Source organism: Mastigoproctus giganteus, chromosome 11, assembly GCF_048544385.1.
Source record: "Mastigoproctus giganteus isolate SK-2022 chromosome 11, ASM4854438v1, whole genome shotgun sequence".
Classification (NCBI taxonomy): domain Eukaryota; kingdom Metazoa; phylum Arthropoda; class Arachnida; order Uropygi; family Thelyphonidae; genus Mastigoproctus; species Mastigoproctus giganteus.
The window spans coordinates 137,345,757-137,365,766 of record NC_143585.1 but is presented as its reverse complement, the minus strand read 5'-3'; the positions used below and the strand labels follow the sequence as shown (position 1 = coordinate 137,365,766).

General features: G+C 37.7%; 1 protein-coding gene across 3 annotated transcripts in view; it reads right to left on the bottom strand.

The window, feature by feature from the left end:
* Nucleotides 1-11,333: 11,333 nt before the first annotated feature.
* Nucleotides 11,334-20,010, bottom strand: part of LOC150078460 (epidermal growth factor receptor kinase substrate 8-like) — a 234,340-nt gene continuing 225,663 nt past the window's right edge. For all 3 annotated transcript variants that reach the window (XM_090384181.1, XM_090384182.1, XM_090384183.1), the window contains one exon: nt 11,334-12,039. In XM_090384181.1, coding sequence (XP_090240307.1) covers nt 11,875-12,039 — 165 coding nt within the window. In that variant the 3' untranslated portion in view covers nt 11,334-11,874. The remainder of the gene's footprint in view (nt 12,040-20,010) is intronic.

Genomic DNA, 20,010 nt, shown 5'->3' with positions numbered 1-20,010 from the left:
TTCGAGCCCGTCACCACCAAATACGGAGGATGCGGAAAGGGCAGGGAATGACCACCGCATATCCCGGAGTAATATGGCCTTAGTTGCTAATGCTCCTAAATAAAAACCAAATAACAAACAAACAATTAACTTGGATATCGTCGTCAGCATAATTTATGAAAAGTATAAATAGGAAGGGACCCACCATCGATCCCTGAGGGCTCCACTTTTACGTTGGTCCACCTTGAAGACTGACCATTTAAGGCAACTCTCTGTCTCCTATTCTTTAGCCTGTCTTGAATATTATCAGTGATTGCAAATTCTTCCACTTTATATAGCAGCCTTCAATGAGGGACAGTATCAACATTATTTATTAAAGCCCAGATATATAATGTCAAAATCTTAATGACTACATCATAGTAATTTACAGATTAGTCAGCCATAACGAATCCATGCTGGTATCTTTCGAGACACCCTTCTTGTCGAGATGATCCTGAAAGGCATCCTAAACCACAGATTTTGTGGTCGTCTCTACCACAGAATTCAAACTCATTGTTACTTGCCTTCTCTTTAGCACCACCTTTATGGACTGGGGAGACGTTAGCACTTCTCCTATCCAAGGGAATCTTTCCGAAGTCCAATGGCGCTCTCATTAAGATTCCCAACGGTTTGATACACTCATATACAGCCTTTTTAAATACAACTGAGTATATACAATTTTTCCAGGAATCTTGCCACCTTTTAATCTCGGTACCTTTTATTTAACACTCCTTTGAGATCATTATATCATTACTTGTTCATTATAACTATGAAAATCTTCGTCTTTGCCTATTAGATATATCCGAAATAATTAAAGAACTACTCCATATACGATTATTTGCCATTCAAAAACATTGAAATGAGCAGTTCAATTTATTTATAATATTTACAGCTAATATTTTCAACTAAGAAAGTACATTTTAATGTTTTACTTTTTAGCTGTACATTAATAAATTTATTAATTTTTGTTATTATAAAATATTATTAAATGTGTTACAGTAGGCTTCAAATCATTTAACCACAAATTATTAATATTCGTATATGAAAAATTTAACGACTTCTTTTTCTTGAAGCAGTCTGGCTTGGTTGATAATTGGTTATTTGGTTTTTAAGAGCATTAGCAACTAAGGCCATATTGCTCCGGGATATGCGGTGGTCATTCCCTGACCTTTCCGCATCCTCCGTATTTGGTGGTGACGGGCTCGAACCTCGGTCTAATCAAGAAGCGTGTGCTACGCACTGCTGCTCCTTCCCACCTGGCTACGGAGGCGCCTTGATAATTGGTATCCTGTATAAGAAAAGTAAGCTGGCGAATCGGATTGAAAGTGTTCTTCATTCCTGAAAAGTTGGAAGATGATTACGTGAATAAATATTTAAGTACTGGTTTTCATACTTGAAAATCTCAATTCACAATTCGTAAAAAAAAAAACTTATCCATAAGTCGCTGTTTTGAAAAAATATAAATATCATCTGCAGCTACTCAAGAAACTGAGAGTACTACAATTCTCAGTTGTGAGTTTTAAGATCTTGAATCGCTAAGAAACTTAATTTTAAGATAGAAAATTGCGTAAACGTATCTTCGATTCAGGGTGGTCAAACGTCCCGATATGGCCGGGATTTTCCCGATTTAGGACTTCAAGACCCGCTTCCCGATAATAGTTTTTCCTGGAGATCGACAGTGAGCAGTGGCAGATTATGCATTTGAGGGGCCCTAGGCGGAAACAAAGTCTGGAGGCCCACCTAAAATTTTAAAATATTTAAATTTAAATGAAGAAATATAAGGCACGAATTTTTATTTAAACTTTTTTATTTCTATAATAAAAAAAATAGAACAAAAAATTATAAGGCATAAAATATATTCGGGTCAAACGGCACCTGGGGTTTCTCCCATCTCCTCGTATGTACATTGTATCGGAAACAGAACACTGCCAAGCCAGAGATTTAAAAGGGTGTGGGTCGTGGATAGTGTAAGATGTTGTGCCCATTGTTCCTCTGGCTTATTGGCCGCCGGCCCCCCTATTGGGAACCGACGTTGCCCATACCCCGCCACGTGGAGGGTAGCCAAGTTTTACCAGTAAGCGATACTCTGGCAGGCCCTGCCACCTAGTTTCCTGGGATTTCAGTGGCAAGGACCTAAAAAAAAAAAAAAAAAGGGTTGAAATGATCTCTGTTGATTTGGGTAAAATTTCGTCAAAGAGTGCTGCGTGGGGTTGTACGCTGAAAGGACTAGTTCTAGGAGCCTAAAAGGGCGAGCAAACTTAAATTACAACAAAAAGTTTGTTGTAATTTAAGTTTGGACGTGTGGGGGCGAACGTTGCGTAAGAGAAAGTATTGGGAGGGGAGGCTGAAGACTGGGGGTGAAGTAGTCCTAGGAGGGGGGTCGATAGTGAAGGTGACGCCCATTTTTTTTTTTTTCAGTGGGGCATGCCCATGCCTCACCAGAGTGAAAGTTTGGGGAGGTGAGGAAGGGAGAAGAGGGAACCCTCCCCCCAGGGAGTTGGAAGGAAAAGTCCACTCAAGGGAGAGCGGATTAAGATTCGCCAGTAGGCCATCTCTATATCAGGGACACCATAGTGATCCATGTACAGGTTTTGTTCATTTGAGGGGAGGTACTGCGGAGTCCCCTCTGAGAGTCATTAGTAGGGAGGTTAGGTTCGGAGATTGTCCAGTATTCCGTGGAAAACAAGATTCTGTACTTGGGTCCGTTGGTGGAGTGGGCCATTTGTTCCTTCAGGAGCAGAGATGTCCTGTCTGTGCCTTCCTTTGGGGCAAAGTCCCATCTTTGGTTTCATGTTGTGGTTTTTAAAATGGTTTACTCTTTACTCCTTGGAGGAGGGACCAGAGGGAGCCCATCCCTGCATGCTTAACATCAGACACCAGTAGAAAGTTTGTCTGTTCTGATGTGACGTTCATGAGATCAGGGATCCCGTGTTAGGGTCCTCGTATGGAGAGTCCTTGGTGTTGGTATTGGCTGTCGGGATTGTGCTCTGTCCTCAGTTCTGATATACAGTGGGTCCATTGGAGGGACACTCCTAGGTAGCATGCCGTGGCACTATGATATGCCCAAATTGTGGTTCAACAGAACACATCCAAGCTGATTGTACTGTAACCTCCTTCACCTGTCCCAATTGCAAAGGTATTTTTGAATCTGGCATATTCAAAAAATTGTGGAAAGTGGGAAAAAATATACAAAACAGAAAACAGAGTAACATACCAGGAAGCCAAAAAGCACATCATGCAATTTATGCCAAAACGCACATATGCACAAGCAAACCAACAGTCTTTCTATTGCTACTCAGATTGACATACAGTCCCTCCAAACACTCCATTTTGCTGATTGGGCCAGATTCGTGGTTAATGCTAAGCTGCAATCTGCTAAACAAAGCCTACAAGAACAGAGAAGTAATACTCCAATTTCATTTCTGCCCAATATACCTGCAACAAAATCAGCACAACAGATCATGTCCAGGCCAAGAAACAATCCCCCCATACATATAGATGTTGATAACAAGACTGAAACAGATGAAACTGTATTACACACCTTCACGCAGAAGAAGACATGGATACAGAGTGACATTTTTTCCAAAAAAAGATAGACATAAAACTGAACACTACAAACAAAGTGCTCAAAAAAAAAAAAAAAAAACAGACAGATTAAAACACAACTCCAAAAAACCATGTAATGCAGCACATACTTCAATGGAACTGTAGAAGCATGCATACTAATACTGACGACTTATATGACCTGATTAATAGATACAATCCAATGATCGTTTGTTTAACCAATTTAACAGAAACTAATTTAACACCACAGGTAACTCTCCCAAAAAATAGAAAAGTCAGGAAAAGAGGAGTGGCGATCTTAGTTAACTCTAAAATCCCCTCGCTACTTATCTCTCTGACTTGGAAGCTGTTGCTGTGCGTGTAGCTCTTGGGATCACGCTAACTCTCGTTTCGATATACCTTCCACCAAATAGTCCCTTCACTCTAAAAGAACTAGAAGATCTTATAGTACAAGTGCCAACACACCTCTGTCTCTTCGGAGACTTCAATGGGCATCATCCATTGTGGGGTTCTCGCATGGATCAAAAAGGACATCTGATGGCAACCTTACTGAACCAACAGGAGTTAACCTTATGTTCATTTATCTTCAGCAATTGATCTGTCCTCCCATACTGTTCCCCATTATGGAGTGGTCAATCTTAGATGATCCGCACAACAGTGATCATTTTCCAATTGTATGCAAAATTCAAACAACACAATTCCACTGTCCAGACTACAACATAAAATAGAAGCTCACAAAAGCAAATTGGACAAAATACTCAATCTGTGTTTCTTTTGATGATCAATTTATTAAATCACAACTGATATCTGAAGTCACTAAGCACATTACCACACACGTTTTGGCAGCAGCTTCTGAAATACTTCCTCAGTCCTCTGCAGACCCACACAGATATGCAGAACACTGGTGGTGGTGGTGGAATGAGGCTTGTAACAGTGCCAAAAGAGAAAAAAATAAAGTTTGCAATCTGTTCCGTAGGTTTCCCCACAACTGCCAACCTGATATTATATAAAAACAAAAGGCAGGGGCACGACAAATCAGAAGACAAGCAAAAAAAGAATCCTGGATAAGATTTGTCAGAACCATCACGAAGGACACTAGCAGTGTGCTAATATGGAAGAAAATGCAACGATTAAATGATAAATGCATTCCTTTTTCTGCTCCAACTATTATTGAGAATGGACAAGAACTGTCTTCTCCTAAGGAAATAGGCAATTTCCTCGGAGAGACTTTCAATCAAATATCAGCAACATTTGCATACAATTCGTTCCTGCAAATTAAAACCTCAGCAGAAAAATATAAAATAAATTTCACTCTCCCCCCCGATGAATCCCTTCCTTGTAATCAGCCATTCATCTTAACTGAACTCCAAGAAGCTCTGAACAGAACATCAAACAGAGCAGCAGGACAGGATGGAATCTACTATAAAATAAAATAAAAAATACTGTTTATACTCCTATACAACCATAAGATCAGAGCAACTCACAAGATCAAGAGAATACAAGAAACAGCACCGTATTTAGTAGACATGAACCCCGGTCACTCAAAACACGTGCACTTATGCTCAAACATCTAAATAATACAGCCTTAAGCTTATTACATGTACTAGTTTTCTACAACCAGATATTTCTTGAATGTGCTTATCCTTCCTCATGGCATCATTCTGTAATTCTTGCCTTTCCTAAACCAGGAAAGGATCAATCACTTCTACAAAACTACTGACCAATTTCTCTAACCAGCTGTCTAAGTACAACACTAGAAAAAAATGATACACAGCAGATTAAAATGGATCCTTGAAAGTAAAATGCTGCTAAATATCAACCAATACGGCTTCCGACTAAACAGATCCTGCTTGGCCCTTATGATAAGAGCAGAAACTAACAATCGCAATGCCTATGTTTAAAAATGAGCATCTAGAAATGGTCAGTCTAGATATTGAAAAGGCATTCGATACCACATGGAGGTGTGGCATGCTTCAAGAGCTGTATTCTCTAGGGTTGAGAATAAACTTACCTCAATTCATTCAGAATTCTCTTATGTGCAGAACCTTTCAAGTTCGTCACCAGAATGTACTTTCACAATATTTTATTCAAGAAGGGGTGCCCCAAAGGTCCATACTTAGTGCTACCCTCTTTGCAATTAGCAAAGACCATGGCACAGAATATTCCCAAAACTGTAGAAGTATATATGTATGCCGACGATCTTGCCATATCATGCCATTCACCAAACATTAACACAATTGAGAAACAGTTGCAACTTTCCATAAATAAGTTAGAGACATGGACCCTACAAAATGGTTATCGCTTGTCAGAACAATTGCAATTCATTTCTGTAAAAAGTGCAGATTGCATCCAGAGCCTTAAAAATTAAAAAAAAAAACTGACGAACTCCTCTTGTCAGCAACATCTGCATTTTTAGGTTTAACATTAGATATGAAAGTCATTTTCCATGCATATAACTTATCTTAGAACTCTGTGCTTGAAAAAACTCAATATACTCAGAGCCATCTCTGCCATGGTATGGGGTGCGGATTGATACACTCTCCTGCATTTGTATTGCTCTCCCATCAGGTTATGTCTAGACTATGGTGCAAGAGTCTACGACTCATCTAGGAAAACTGTACTTACAAAACTGAATACCATCCAGCACAATACTCTTTGCACTTTTCAAAGATCCTCAGTCCAAAGTCTCTATATAGAGGCAAACAAACCACTACTCCACCTCAGAAGGAAAATGCTCCTCACCTATGCAACCAGACTTAAAAGCCTTCCAGATCATCTGAATCAACCACTGCTTTTCAATCCCGAATGGATAACATTCTATAACAATAAACCCACTGAAAATAGACCAAACTGGTATAAAACTACAAGAGTTGATATACTGCTGGAATATTAGGAATATGTATGTAATGTTAGTGATATATGCTTCTATGATATATCCAAAGTAGGAGGTTAAAAAAAGAAATATTCTGTCTACTGAACATTAAAATTCTGTGAAGAATTTTAATGCAGGAAGTGCATCAGCATGAAAAAAAAAAAAAAAAAAAAATACAGCTACACAAATGAAGTATTAGATTTTATTATTTAAAAATAAAAAACATATACAGGGTTGTTAAAATTAAAGTATCTCTATGTAGAGGGCTCTGCAGCAAGTTCTAAGGCTCGTATTGAAAAGAAATTTGGACAACAGGTACAATAAAGAATGCACTCGCCATTTATTAGGAAAAAGAAAATTAGTTACAAAATTTGTCACTATATGGCGCTGTGGCAATACAAATAACTTGAACAGCACTACAATTGTTCTATGTGTCCTCCATTTTGGCCAACAACAGTTTCCATTCGAAGAACAATATTTTCTACAGCAGAACATAGCATGTCAACTGGAATAGCCAGCACACGACATCTAATGCTGTCCTTCAGATCTGTCAGAGTTTGACATCCTTCCCAATAGACCTGGTTCTTCAAAAAACCCCACAACCAGAAGTCGCATGGGGTGAGGTCCGGTGATCGGGGTGGCCAAGATGTCTGGAAACAATGGCTGATGACCCATTCATCTGTAAAGTGTTGCCGTAGCAATCTCAGGACACAACGGTGGATGTGGGGTATGGCACACCATCTTGCATGAAAATGGTATCCTGAAGGTACCCACGTTGTTGCAGCTCTGGTATTGTGAAATTGGCCAACACTGCATAATATCGCTGTCCAGTGACGGAACAGGTGTGGGGTTGAGTCGGTGTTACCTGTTAAAAAAAATATGGCCCAATCATGAATGTGGCCATAAATCCACACCACACTGTCACTTTTGGGGAATGCAACTGGACCTCTTGGATAACTAGAGGGTTTTCTGTTGCCCAAATGTGACAATTGTGCGTTATTCACTTGTCTATTTAAGCAGAAGTGGACTTAATCACTCGAAAGGATGTTCCATGGCCAAGTGATATCCACTGTCATTTGCACCTGAAACTGAAGTGCATATATGTGAAACGAATATCTGCATCACCATGCTTTAACTGCTGTAGCATGTGCATCTTGTAAGGATAGTACCGCAACACTTGACACATTACTAGCCTTACAGTGGAATACGATATGCCCACGTCAAGAGAAACAGCTGGCACACTTGCACTACCACACGGAGATTGACTTGATAAATCCATGACAGCCATAGCCACATCTTCAACATGAGAGGAATCCACTCATTTTCGACCTCTCCCTGGTTGAACACCAAGATGTCCTGTGACTTCAAATTTTTGCAATCATTTTGCGGACAGCACAAACAGTCATAGGTCCACGCCTTATGCATTTCTGATAGCCGCAGCTGCATTGTTGCTGTAGTGCAGGCAAACATCTACTGTATGATTTTGAAGAAACTGCTTTGCTTTTATATAGTACAGTAGAGCTGAGTAGTGGCGCTGTGGCAATAACTTATGATTATGCAAATAACCTAAGTTATTTGCATAATCGTAACTAAGAGAGTTACGCACCACACAACGACAAATTTTGTAACTATTTTTTTTTTTTTTCCAATAATTGGCGAGGGCATTCTTCATTGTACCTGTTGTCCTAATTTCTCTTCGGTATGAGCCTTAAAACTCGCTCCAGAGCCCTCTACATAAGGATACTTTAATTTTAATAACCCTGTATATATATATATATATATATATATATATATTTACTCTCATTACTGTACTGTATTTGACAGTATTTAAAAAAATGAAACAAGGATACTGTATTACATTTTCTGTTCTGATCTCACTTTTTTCCCGATTACAGATTCAATTTATACCCTATGTATCAATTTATAAAAGTGTACTCAATTTGATACAGTGTGCAATTTTTACTGAAGATATTTAAATGATCACATGAAGATAATATTAGTCAGGCCTCCTTAGTCAGATGGTCAGTGTTTTGTTTCATTGTAAAAATATCCTTAATGTGCTCAAGTACCAAAATTTAATTTAATACTGAAAACAAAAAAATGCAATGAATGTATTCTACTAAAATTGCACAACTAAATAAATGTAGGTGCATTGAAACCATAGCAGCCAACTGTATTCAAAGCTGAAAATGAACTACATATGATTAAAAGTTAAATTTATAAAGAAAAATCTCAATTTAGATTTATAATTTTATTTAGCTAAATAGAAAGAATACAAATCATCTCCATTAAATTTTAATAAACAAATTTATGTTTAGTTCTAAACTATCTTTGGATATAAAAATTTAAATATGTAGTCCATAGTTCATTAGTTGTATATATCATAATTATGGCAATCAGTGTCAACAGAGAAAATTTAAATTTCAGATAAAGTTTGGTACTGCAAAAACAAACAACTGTAACAGTCCTTGATCCTTCTGGAATAAACTTCTTTCTTTTAAGTGCTTTGTGTATTCAAAAGTTGGCTTTAATTTCAGCTTACCAGTGAGAGCAAACTTTTCCAGCCTGCATACCAAAAATAAGCCAGAAACAAAAGTATAAAAAACTGACTAAAATTAGTAAATAATCTTTATTGATAACAATGTATGAAAGTTTCAAATAAGAACTCTATTACTGCATAAATTTTGTGTACAATTACAATATACAATACACTGTGGTTTTCATAATTAGATGTGGCTGACAGACCATAAACCAAATTTGTCTTTTATTTTAACAGTAAACTATGTAGGAAAATATATCAGCATGTGGGTTGCCACATGCTGGTATATTTTCCTATGCATGCCACTCATTGCACCTGTGAAACTGGTTTGCCATCCCAGGTAAATTACTATTTCTGGAGCGAAATGAGTAAATTTAAATTCTGCCAAGATACCTCGGCTCTTCATTATGCAGAGAAGTAATACATATTTGAGTAGGCAGTTCACTTCAAAACTCAGAAAATGAAAAACTACTTGAATATTTAAATGAAACTTTTAAACTTCAGGTTACAATTTGTTTAATCTTAAGTAAAGTAAACAAAATATTAAAAAATGTGCTGTGAAGTAAAAAAAAAAAAAAAAAAAAAAAAACTGTCTTAACTGTGAGTTTTCTTTGCATTATGTGAAGAATTTTTGCAGATTGATTACTTTTAACCAGATCTTTAGGAATGAAGCTTCCGAAGAAAAGGTTATGCAGTTTATATTGTAATCATTTTGTAACTGTTTCATTTCACAGTTTTTAAGTTTCTTTTTTAAGAAACTTTTTTAAGTTTCTACAATGAACAAATTTTGTAATATAACAGAACTCTGATTGTTGTGACATTTGTATGTAAAGCATGGTAAAGTAAGTTTTATTTTCAGCAGCAAATGAAAATCCTGTAGTACTGCTTAAGGATTTTATATTACTGACACTGTTTACTTGATTATAATTATTATTATTTTTGTAAAGTAGGTTAGTTCAACTGTGGTTTCATACAAGTTTGATTATCATTGCAAATAGTGTTAACAAGAAACATTCACGAAATCATATATATAATGAAGTAATCTGATACATCTAAACATAATTACAATCAACATGCAGTATATCCCACACTGGCATCGCTAGATTTTTATACCAGTAATTTGCATTTTGGTGATTTATCAGTCCTTGATCTTAGTATTTTAGTTTTGATTAATATGATGTGATATCCATTAGTTTGAGTTTGAGTTTGATTTGGGTTTTATTGGCGCATTAGCAACTTAGGCTATAATGCGCCATATCCATTAGTTATACGATGACAAACTATTACATTGATAATTAGTTTCTTTTGATAGGAAGAGGTTTTTTAATTCAGAAATTCATCTCTGTCAAAAGAAATTAGTCATTAACATAATACAAAGAAACTGCTTTCAGAAATATCTCTTGATAAAGCTAGTAATTACTTTTTATCTAGTCTCCAATTAAGGCTTTCAGATAAATTATACTATGATGATTGCTGCATTTTTGTAAGGATTTCAATTAAGTGCATATAATGGCAACCAAATGTAACGATAACCTGTGTTGCTATGTTGAACATTTATTCTACTGATTTTTCAAACCAGTAATAAGAACTAAGGAAGGAAAACCCGATTAATATCCATATGCATGGATATTAAAAAATATTAATTTTTTCAAGAAAGTTCTGATATGCTAATGTAATTACCAAAGGACTTATATTTCAGTTGCATGTCCTTATGAATAAAAGAACTGCAGTGAGCTAAATGTTGACTTAAAAAAAAAAACAGTGGTAATTAAAAACACATTATTTACAAAAGAGAAGTGTATGCATGATAGGTCTATTTACAGTGCTATTAGAATTACACCCACAATCATTTAACCTTATTTAGTTGAATATACTTTTTTATATAAATGCTAAAAAAATAGTAAATATACATTAATTCTGTTGTGTAGCAAGTCTCACAAATATGACAAGCTGTGGAAAATATACAATATCTCAACAGTTACATAAACTTCCTAATATCAAAATATTAAAAGTTAGCTTTATTCAGTATCAAATAAACATCTTAAGCTGTATTTATCTTTTAATGTTATATAGAATGCAATTAAAATCATTTGCTTTTCATAACTAACATCAGTACACAATAGTGGTAACATTCAGGTATTTACTACTGTGCAGACTAGTAAAATAATATATAAAATAGACTATATTTTCATTAAATATAACAAAATAATTGATTAGATAAAACTTTACAAATCTATTTTTATTAGTAGCAAAAGATACCACTACGCTGCACCTGAGTAAACTTTGATTTTAATAATGATAAAAAGTTTCCAAGAAAGTTATAAATGTTTTTATATTTTCCCATTAAACCCACCTAATCAATTTGAACATAATGCTCTCTTATAAAGCATATAGTATCAAAGTATTCAAGATTTCAGTCTTATCTACAATATACAGAAAATACATATGCTTGTTTGTACAGATAAAACTATTCCTGTGGTATTTTTGAATGCCAAATTCTTTTCTCACAGATTATGAATGAAGACTTTCTTGCAGGCATTTAGTTCTCATTCACAGAATATAATTGCAAGTGAGTAAGTCAATCGCCACTGCAACTGCTTTTAGTTTAAGCTGTGGTTACGTAGCTCATTCCACATCCATAATGTTCAGACGTACTCAGTGGAATTCTACTGTTATCATTATCATAGGTATCTCCTTCAAGAATGAGGTAAAATGGCTAATATCCTCTGAAATAGGAAAACGAAAAAAAAAAAAAAAAAAACACTGACTGAACTGGGTGGTTAAAATTAAGTGATTAGAGAGCAGCACAGAAATAAATCTATTTGGGGGCTATAAGAACAGAACCAAAAGGTAAAGGGCACTTTAAAGGGTGTTTTACTACTCAAAAATAGCGAAATTCGCCTTTTTTTCCTTGTTGTTCACGGCGTACCCAGTCAGCTGGTGCAGGTGCAGGTGCAGCTGTAGGAAGGGCAGTTGACGGCATTCGATGAGCCAGATCTTGAGGACTACTTTCATCTGATCTCTCCCTGCCTACTGGTGAGTTGCTCTAATAAAAATAAAGTAAAATATTAACATTAATTTTTGTTTCCTGTTACAATTAAATAAAAATCAATTGAAAAAAATTTCTTCAAACACATTCGATTATGATAAAAATATGTCTTTTTCTTATCCTTCAATAAGGAATACTTCCCTGTTAGGAAAGTCAGACTGAAGAAAATTTAGTTTCAAAGAAAGGAAGTCAAAGACTTCCAAGGGATTAGTAGAATAATAGAGGCAACAAATGAATTTGCAGCTGTGTACAACATGCCATATTGTTTGTCAGTTAATATTGGTAAATCATCAATATTTAGGATTTTCTATATCAATAAATGCATATAATTTAAGTAAATATAAAAGCTTGTTATTTTATATACATGCTATACTGTGAAATGACTGCTTCTCACCAAAGCATAAACAAGGAAGCAAAAATAATTCAGTTCACAACTATATATAAAAACTAGTTATTCTGTATTCCTTAGAAGATGACAAATCCAATGCTGAATGAAAATATACAGTGCAGAAAGAAAAAGTCCTGAGATTTGTGTGACAGTGTATCAAAGGTTGCCACAAGTAGGCATGTGTGGTGTATACAGTATACTAGCAGACAATAGAAAAGGGCAGCCAAACCGAGCAGATCCATCAACCAAATTTCATACAAGCAATGGAAAGAATTTCATTCAATAACTACTACTAAAGAAATGTTTTTTTTTCAGTGATTTTAGAGAAATATAATAAGATATGAGGACAAGAGAAATTCATGTAAAATATGCTACTCTGCAGAGAACTGCTAGGTCAGGTGTTAAGTTTACTGCTTTTCCTTGGGGCTATGGTTGTTGTTGTGAGTATTATTTTAATACTGTTTAGTTGCCATCCTCCTGCTCACTTCTGGCGAAATTCTACTTTTCAAATTAACAACTGGATAAGAATTATTTGCCTGCACAGAACTTGTACATAATCTCCTTCCACATTTTTTTTTTTTTGTTATCAGCTTAAAAACTCTCTGCATTTAGATTTTTTTAACAATTAAAGATGCTTACTTCTTAGTCTGTAGTGTGGTTTTTTTTTTTTTTTTTTATGAAATCTCAAAGCATGAAAGGTATAAGAACCCCTAATACTGTGCATAGGTTGAAAGCTGAGAAGACACAAGATATTTCTTGATATTCAACTTCAGTTTCTGCAGACAAAATTTCAATAATTACATGTGAAGGAAAGTTGTTCCAGAAAACAGAAGTGGAGAGGATAAGCTGTTTGTTTGTTATTTGGAGCATTAGCAACTAAGGCCATATTGCTCCGAGAATATGCGGTGGTCATTCCCTGACCTTTCCACATCCTCCATATTTGGTGGTGACGGGCTCGAACCCCGGTCTAATCAAGAAGCGTGTGCTATGCACTGCTGCTCCTTCCCACCTGGTACGGAGGCGCCTGGAGAGGATAAGCAAGGAAGAGGCAAAGTTAGTTCTGTGAGTCACAGTGACTCACAGAACAGTGAATGGATACTCACTTGATAAAAGAAATTGTTGAAATTAAACATAAGAAAGGCACCTGGGGAGTATAGGATCTAATCAATTATATTAAAGAAGGCAGCAAACGAAGTAAGCAAATCCTTAGCCATAATTATGAGGGCTTCCTTGGGCTCAGGAGTGATCCCCATGGACTGGAGATGTGCAAATGTGACCCCAATTCACAAAGGATGACACAAGTAATTACTGACCTGATGGTTTAACTTCAGTTCCAGGGAAATTAATGGAGGCACTGGTTAAAGAGGCATTACAGGATCATCTAGAAAAAACTTCAGTTATAGTTTGGACATAGCATGGGTTTGTTAAGGGGAAGTCTTGTCTGACCAATATGATTGGATACTATGATGTGGTCACAAAGGAACTGGATGCAAAAAAATAATTTTGATATCATATACTTGGATTTTAGGCAAGCTTTTGATACTGTTGCACGACAAGTAATGAATGACTCACAACCACCGTGGATGACCGCCCTCCGCAACTAACCTGCGATACTTATCTTCACAAGTGGGGAAAGAATCACCTACCCATAATCAATGTGAAACAACTCCATACAAACCATATTCAAAAATATACTGATTTTTTTGTCAATACATACTGATGGCTCCAAATCACATTCAGCCGTTGGAGCAGTGGCAGTATTTCCTTCTACAATCATTTCAGCTGCTCTTCCACCTGAGTATAGCAGCTTCTCAGCAGAACTCCATGCAATGAAATTAGCCTTAGAAAATGTGAATCACTATTCTTCTGTAAAATACATATTATACATGGACTCACTGAGCTCAATTACAGCAGTCCAAAACTCTTACAAGATTCACCCTGTCTTAAATCAAATCAGAAGTCTCCTACTGAAAATTGAAGAAAGTCACCAATCAGTAACCTTTTGCTGGATACCTGCACATTTGGGGATAAATGGGAATGAACTAGCTGACAAAACTGCCAAAAATCCAACAACTTTTGATTTAACCTCTGCCCTAGTCCCATCCTCTGTCTATAATCACATCATACAAACAGCATGTCTCGTACAGTGGAAAGAGCAATGGCACACCCAAAACAATAATAAACTGTACAAATTAAAACAGAAAACAAAGCTTTGGCATTCTAGTGCAAAGAGAAGAAGTGGTACTTGCACAGGCACGAATAGGACACACATATCTGACTCACCTCCATCTACTGACAGGAGAAGATCCTCCTCAGTGTCTACACTGTTCAGCACTTTTGACAGTGAAACATATCCTGACTGAATATCTGCAGTATGAGGTTGTCACAGACATTCTCTCAGATATGCCAGACAGGCTGTACTTGCTACCTGTGAGTCTAAAATGCTGATGGAACTGATATTCAGGTAACACAAGTCAAGTGGACCCAATTTCGGCGAAGTCCGGATGGTCTGTGACAGCCAAATCCTCTGCTTCCACCTTCACGATGGTGGGACTGTTAGCAATCCTGGGTATAACCTCCATGCACAAGTACATGGTAGGTGACCATCCAGGTGTGAACCAACGTAAGCAGGGGTCGAGGTGTGGCACCACACCACATGGAGGAACGCCGCCCCTCTATGTTACCAGGCAGTACTAGGTGGTAGATGACTCTCATCAACCGGTGCTATACCACCACTTTGCGTATTGGAGGCTTGAAGTGGTGGAACCCATGTTTAGTCTCTAGAGCTAAGTTCCAGTCAACCCTTCCCCATCTCTTCCATCATGCAGTATGATTGATGACTTTTGAGGTTATGATGAACATCGTGGTGAGATCCAATATTCCTTACATTTCGAGGGTACAGCTCTAAAATGGTGTTCGCAGGGCGGCCGCTAGTTAGTATACCGGACCGAACCTATTGGTAACTCTCTAGGAGGCTTCCGGATCAGCTAGTGTATAATCTTGCTTCCTCTACTTTGCCAGATAGTGACTGGAGGGAGTCCGAGTAGTGTGTATGTGGGGAGCATTGTCGAGGCCATGTTATGTCAAGAATCTGGGTATGTTCTTACCACGTGTATGCCATATCCAAATATTTTATTACTTCATACAGCATGTCCCACCAACTTTTTCTTACTATTGAATACACCATGAATTGTCAAACTAATAGAGCAAGCTTATCTGTGAAAAGATCTAAACCTCCCAAGCACTTCCTAATTCATTTCACAAATATACGTGGTCTCAATTCTAATCTCAACAATGTCCATTTCCACTTGCAGTCTGCCAAGCCCCATGTACTTTTTCTGGCAGAATCTCAGTTATCGGTTAATTCAACTACTGCTCATCTCAGATGCCCAAATTATTTGCTGTATGATTCTTTTTGCCTCAAAGGTGGTACTTGTGCATATGCCCGTCCTGATATTCCCTGTCAGAAACTTGGCAATTTGGAATCTCCTCTCTTTGATCTTCTCTGGCTTAAAATCTCTCTACCTCATTGTGTCAAATTCATCTGTTGTCTCTACCGTTCTCCCAACTCCACTTAATCACTTGGAGCTCTTTGACTTCCTCTCTTTGCAACTTGATTTTCTTCAGTCCAACTTTCCTAACAGTGAGGTAATTTTCCTTGGTGATTTTAACATTCACAACTCCAGCTGGCTTCCGTTTTCTAGTCACACCGACCCAGCTGGTCGAGATGCTGAGGCATTTGCAATTACTAATGATCTTGCACAGATTGTTCATTTACCTACAAGAATACCGGACAATCCTAATCATACAGCCAATACGCTTGATTCTTTTTCTCACAAACAACCCTTCTAAGTACACAGTCGAAGTGAGAGGTCCTTTAGGCACTTAAGATCACAACTTGGTGATTGTCTCTTCTCCAATGGAACCTTTATCTCATGGCTATTCCCAACCTCATGTTGTTTGGCATTACAAGAATGCAAAATGGGATGACCTGCGAAACTTCTTTTCTTCTTTTCCTTGGTTAGATTACTGTTTCAAAAGTTCTGATGTCAACGTTTGCTCAGATCGTGTCAGTGAAATTATTCTTGCAGGAATGGAATCCTTTATCCCACACTCCACTTTAAAATCTCGTCCTTGTAATTGTAATATCGTAATTCATTTTCTGCCTACACCAAAGCTCGCAACAATTGTAAAGCAGTTATTAACCAGTCCAAACTAGAGTTTGAACAGGCTAAGAGTAGAAAACTAGCTTCTTGCCCTAATGGTAGCCGAGCATTCTGGTCTCTTGCCAAAGCTATTGGCCACAACTTTTGTCCATCTCTGCTCCCACCTCTGTCCAAACCAGATGGTTCTGTTGTCACTTCAGTCAAGGATAAAGCTGACCTGCTAGCATCCCATTTTTCTTTCAACTCATGCATTAATGATCTTGGTAAAACACCTCCCACTATTCCCAACATGCACCATTCAATGCCTCCTGTGGTCTTCCGTCAAAAGGATGTCAGAAGGATTTTGACGAATCTTGATGCTAAGAAAGCTCCAGGTCCCGATGGTATTTCTCCACTTGTTCTCAAAACCTGAGCTCCTGAACTTACTCCTATTCTTTGCCGCCTTTTTTCACTTTCTTATTCCAAAGGTGTTTTTCCTTCTGCTTGGAAATCTGCTCATATCCAGCCAGTTCCTAAAAAGGGTGACAAATCCCTCCCATCCAATTATCGTCCCATTGCAATTACTTCTACTCTTTCTAAAGTAATGGAGAAATCAATTAATTGCCAAATTTTAAACTACCTAGAAACCTTCCGTCTGATCAACGATCGCCAGTATGGATTTCGTCAGTGTCGATCCACTGGTGATATTCTGGCCTATGTTACCCATTTATGGACTAATTCAATGGACAGGTTCGGTGAAACACAAGTAGTTGCTCTTGACATCTCAAAGGCTTTCGATCATGTTTGGCATAAAGGTCTTCTAAACAAGCTTCCATCTTATGGTTTGCCAACTGTTTTTAGTAATTGGTTATCCAGTTTTCTCTCTGGTCTCTAGATGGCTCTCTGTCTTCTAACTTCTCCACTAATGCCGGTGTCCCCCAAGGTTCAGTTCTTTCCCAAACTTTTTTCCTCTTGTATATTAATGACCTTCTTCCATTGACTGGAAATCCTATCCATAGTTTTGCCAATGATAGCACATTGCATTCCACTTTCAATTTTGAGAAACCTTGTCCTGCTCAATCAGCTTCAACTTCTCGAAAATCTGCTACCAATTCCTTAAATGCCAATCTTCAGGTAATTCTCCAGTGGGGCAAAGACAAAGTAGTTGATTTCAACCCTTCTAAAACTCAGTCTTGTCTTATATCTCACAAAAAGGATTCTTCTGCTCATATGCTTATCTTTAGTGACACTCCGATTTCTAGGCAAAATGATATCTCTTTTGGGGATTACCCTGACCTCTAATCTCTCTTGGCACAAGCACATTACAAATATTGCTTTCTGCATCCAAAAAACTTGCTTTTCTCTTTCGCTTTCAGCGTTACTTTTCTTCCAAACAGCTGCTCACTCTGTATAAATCGCAAATCCACCCTGCCATGGAATATTGTTCCCACATCTGGGTGGTGCCCCCAAAACCTTTCTCAGGCTTCTTGATTCCATTCAGAAGAGGGCAGTTAGGTTAATTAATGACTCATCTCTAACAGAGTCTCTGCACTCGCTGTCTCATAAACGTACTGTTTCTGCTGCATGCCTTTTCTACAGATACTTCCATGGGCACTGTTCTTCTGAATTAGCTTCTTTAATTCCTGCTCTCTCTTTCAAAACAGTCCGAACATGTGCCGCCACCGGCCAACATCCATTTATTGTCCAACTTCAAACTTACAGAACCTACTTTTCATCTTCCTCGTTTATTCATTCAACTGACGTTTTCTGGAACAACCTTCCTTCATACGTATTTCCTGAAAATTACAGTCTACAGAAGTTCAAGTCCAATGTCAACAAATATCTTCTTTCGTCTTCTCAACCTCCAACCCAAGCACGGTACTAAGTACTAAAGGTTCTAACACCTCTCGTGTTTGGGGTTTACATTAAAAAAAATAATAATAATAAAAAAATAACAGAATATCCATCCTGTTTTCTTTGACATATCTATGAGAACCGATGACAATACGACATATTATTGGCAAAGATGCAAACATCAATGAATTTTTCTCTTTTATAAGAAAAATTGGACTATATCAAAAATTCTAAAAGATCTTGGCAATAAAAATGAAGGAGTTACATCTGAACTTTGTTTTTAGCTTTTTCCTATGAGTAGGCACACTATAGCCCCGGCAGCTTTGTGCCCCTAAACCCCCATAACACACACACACACACACACACACACACACACACACACACACACACACACACACACACACACACACACACACACACGAAAGACTACTGTACAAATTGGAGCTGTTGTTGTTGTTATTTGATTTTTAGGAGCATTAGCAACTAAGGCCATATTGCTCCAGGGATATGCGGTGGCCATTCCCTGCCCTTTCCGGATCCTCCGTATTTGGTGGTCACAGGCTCGAACCCCGGTCTAAATCAAGAAGCGTGTGCTATGCACTGCTGCTCCTGCCCACCTGGCTATGGAGGCGCCTTCAAATTGGAGCAGTATGGCATTAAGGGTAAGTTGCTGCTGTGGATAAAGGGTAAGTTGCTGCTATGGATAAAGAGATGGTTGAGTGGGAGAAGCCAGAGAGTAGTAATCAGTGGACACTGCTCTTTGTGAAGTAATGTTATTAGTGGAGTCCCCCAGTGTTCGGTGTTGGGCCCATTGTTGTTTTGTATATTTATCAATGATATTGATGAGGGTATATCAGGCTTAATGTACAAGTTTTGCAGATGATACGAAGGTTGGCAGGGTTGTTAATGGCAGTGTGCTACTACAACAGGATCTAGAGAAGTTGAGCAGATCAGCTGAGAGGTGGCAACTGAAGTTTAACATTGACAAATGTAAAGTACTGCATATGGATAGCAGTAACCCCAGAATAATGTATCAACTGTATGGTACTACACTCAAGGTGGTGGAGAATGAAAGACCTGGGAGTAATTATGCAGTCAGATATGAAGTTTTCTGAGCAGTGCAGACAGTCTGCAAGGTCATGGCGTCTTGTTGATGATATATAGGAATTTTTCTAGCAGGGATAAGGTGGTGATTATTCCCTTGTATTAGGCAATGGTCAAGCCACACCTTGAGTATTGTATACAAGTTTGGAGGCCTAATTTTAGGAAGGATGTAGAGCCTCCTGGAACGAGTACACAGATGGGCAACAAGATTAGTGAATGGAAAAAAAAAGGTTGCTCTTACGAAGAAAGGCTTAAATTAAGTTCTGCAAATTACAGTGTCTGTGAGACTAAGCACCTGTGAGGTGATCTGATTGAAGTGTATAAAGCCTTGAATGATTTGAGCAAGCTAAATGCTGATGGGATTCTTCCTCTTGCAGAGATTACTCACCTGAGGGGACATAAATTCAAATTGAGGAAAGACAGTTGTAGAACAGATGTGCAGAAATTTGTCTTTAGCCAGTGGGTGGTTGATTGTTG